A 3,404-nucleotide genomic window follows, 5' to 3' on the forward strand; every position below is an offset into this window, starting at 1 on the left:
AAACTGACTTTTGGAGAGAAGAGGCTGGATTGATTTCAAAATTTAGTGTTTGGACTTTTGAGAGCACGTGCAGACGATATGTCATAAATGGATCATGGATCGATCCATATAATTAATTGGATAAATGGATCGATCCATTGGATTAATTAATGGATTAGTGGATATTTTTTATGATCCAATAAGTGATTTAAATGGATCGGATTGGATTGGATATGGATCAATATCCAATCCATCGCCAAGCCTAGCGCCGGGTACAAGGATTCGTTATAGCATTTTCCGTGGGTTACCTGATATCCGAAGCCGAATTAACTCCTGTATACCTCACTGGAATCTAATATGTTAACCTATTATAAAATGTTGAAAAATTATGATAAATAATATATTGAATTGTTAGAATAAAAACTTGGCATTGGTAGAATTGTTCTCGAGTATTTGATATATCAAGTCGGATTTTGGTCGTTTGGTACAGACATTGGTCGACTCTTGTTAGAGACCCATTTGATCAGTTTAAGCTAAAATGCATAATTTGACCCATTTGATATGAACAAAACCTGTCCATAAGTGAATGTGTCACATAATCTAAACATAGGTTAAAGCTGCCTTCGTATCACAAAAACATTAGTCACACCACGAAAACCCGTCTTCTGCAAAACTCAAAATTTGAAGCACGCCCACGATCTCTTCGATTCGAGGATGAGAAATTCTGCCAACAGTAAATTTCTCGACGTTCCCTTTAACTTCAATCAAACTATGGCCCGGTTCCTTCTTCATTAAACTATCTTTCAACTGTTTTCTCGCCTCTGCCACACCATCCCACATGCTCTCCGAAGCATAAAGATTCGATAACAACACGTAAGGTGAAGTAGAAACTTTCTGAATCTTCAACAACCGTTCAGCTGTGCGCTTGCCTACAATAAGATCACCATGCACCCGACAAGCAGACAGTAAACACCCAAGAACAACCAGATCATGTTCGAAAGAATATCTTTCCATATACTCTTCAGCCTCTTTTACCCTTCGGGCTCGGCCTAGTAAGTCAACTATGCAAGATACATGGTCAACATTCGGAGCAATGCCATAAGTTTCTTGCATTGCATTGAAGTAAGACTTACCCTCTTCTACTAATCCCGTGTGATTCAAAGCTGCTAAAAGCGCGATAAACGTGACGGAATCAGGTTTCGTTTTTAGTTTCTTCATACGATCAAATAATTCAATCGCGTGTTTCCCGTATCCATGATTTGCAAATCCAGCCATGAGGGTGTTCCACGAAACAAGATTACGAAACCCCATTTGGTTAAAAGTAGTAACCGCGTGTTTTATCGAACCGCATTTTGCGTACATGTTCACAAGTGCATTAGCAACGCCCGTATCATAGCTTAACCTAGTTCTGATCAAATTCCCATGAATTTGTCTCCCGGAAATCGATGAAGCAAGGCCCGAACACGCAGATAGTGCACTCGTGTATGTGAAGTCATCAGGAGTTAAACTATGTGTTTTTATCATCTCACTGAAGACACTTAAACCTTTGGCATGATCAAGAGCATGACAACACACAGCAATGAATGTGTTCCACGAAATCATATCTTTTTCCTCGATCGACCAGAAAATCTTCTCAGCGTCTTCGATCAAGTTAAACTTCGAGTACATTGTAATTAGCACATTTCCAACAAATGCTATCGAATCAAGATTGAGTTTGACGGCTAGACAATGTAGTTCCATCCCGACCCGAAAATCATTCGGATTACTACAATTTCCTAAAAGTGCCACTAAACTAAATCGATTTGGAACAAGACCCTGCTGACACATAAATTGAAACATCTCATACGCTTTCTGAACTTGCTCGTTTTCAACCAACCCTGTAATTATCGCGTTATACGCAACAGTATTTCGTTCAGAACTGCTCATAAACACCGACAACGCATCACCACACCGCCCACACTTCATGTACATTGAAACAAGCGAGTTAGACACAAACGAGACATCCGCATACCCTAGAACCACAGACTGCGAATGAATCCGTTTGCCTACATCAACCGCCAGCAGGCTAGCACACGCGCTAACAGCACTAGCGAACACAAACTCATTCGCCTGCTCGACTTTCATTCGAGAAAACAGTTGAACCGCGTTTAATGCTCTCCCAGCTTGATCATAACCCGAAATCATAGCAGACCAACTTACAACGTTTCTTTCAGACATTTCATCGAACAACTGGCGTGCAAAGTCGATTTTCCCACATTTTGCGTACATGTTGAGAACATGATTTGATATAATAAGGTTGGATATAAAACCCATTTTGATTGCAACGGCATGGAGGGAAAACCCATGTTGGAAAGATCTTGTTTTGGAGCATTGATGCAGAATTGAACCAAGAACTTGAGGGCCCATTTGTAAAGTGAATAAAAACTGAAAAGATTTTGAAGTTCATTCCTTCTGTAAGAGATAAATGTTTGCTGGAATTTTAGTGGAAGATAAAGTTGTTTGCTGGGATGATTTGATGGTTTCAGTTTTCGAATTCATGGAGGTGTTAGTTAAAACGGGGCTGGTCCGAGCAGTTTGACTGCTGGTGCAACAAGTACGACTGATCAACTTATTCTTGAGGGCCGTTAAAAAAAAAAACTTATTCTTGAGGATACATATTAACCAACCGATCATGACTTCAATAACTGTGTTGAAATTAAACTTATATTCTACTTTTTTTTTTTTTTTTTTTGAAGGAAAACTTATATTCCACTTAGTGGCGGATTCAGAACGTACTTATCGGGGTTATAATAAGGCAATCTTCTCTACCGACTACAATTAGAGGATCCAAATCATGTTTTCCCTGTTAAAAATCTCATATATTTTATATATACTAATCCAATAAATATTTACGGTCGGATGGTCGGCGGACCCTCTTGACCCCCTCTGATTCCGCCCCTGATTCTACTCAATTGCATAACCACTGCTAAAATTATAACCCAATTCGTATTCACAATCCATTGCAATATAAACTCTAAATTCACACAAACACTCTACTATTTACTTTACTCGATAGCATTAGAAGCAAAAAAAATTTTGTTGACTATAAAGTTCTTCTATTTACTCTATTGTTGATTTTAAAGTTCTTCTTTAAAGTTCTTCTATATTACAGAAGAACACTATAAAAGGAGTAATCATCAAATGGACATATTATACACAATAACTGTACTTTGCATAAAAAATTCTTCTTAACGAAAAATATGCACCATTTAATTCAACAAACAATAAAAAAGCAAAGAGTAAAACTAGTGTTGTTTATTGTGAATTATTAAAACAGTATGTATCATTATCATATCACAAATCATGGACTATTAATTGGTTTTTCATGAGAGGAATCTATAGAGACGAAATTTAATGATACAATCGGGTATCGGAATGAGCTTATG

At 37.7% G+C, this 3,404-nt stretch overlaps 1 protein-coding gene across 1 annotated transcript; it reads right to left on the reverse strand.

The window, feature by feature from the left end:
• Positions 1-357: 357 nt before the first annotated feature.
• LOC110929081 (putative pentatricopeptide repeat-containing protein At3g47840) lies at positions 358-2,616 on the reverse strand. Its single transcript, XM_022172200.2, has one exon. The coding sequence runs from the start codon at positions 2,383-2,385 to the stop codon at positions 619-621; it is 1,767 nt and encodes a 588-aa protein (XP_022027892.1). The 5' UTR covers positions 2,386-2,616; the 3' UTR covers positions 358-618.
• Positions 2,617-3,404: the final 788 nt, after the last annotated feature.

Source organism: Helianthus annuus, chromosome 3 (genome assembly GCF_002127325.2).
Source record: "Helianthus annuus cultivar XRQ/B chromosome 3, HanXRQr2.0-SUNRISE, whole genome shotgun sequence".
NCBI classification, from domain to species: domain Eukaryota; kingdom Viridiplantae; phylum Streptophyta; class Magnoliopsida; order Asterales; family Asteraceae; genus Helianthus; species Helianthus annuus.

Bases quoted from the DNA above. Each gene is read 5' to 3' on its own strand.
- LOC110929081 (XM_022172200.2), bottom strand. From the start codon at position 2,385: ATGGGCCCTCAAGTTCTTGGTTCAATTCTGCATCAATGCTCCAAAACA.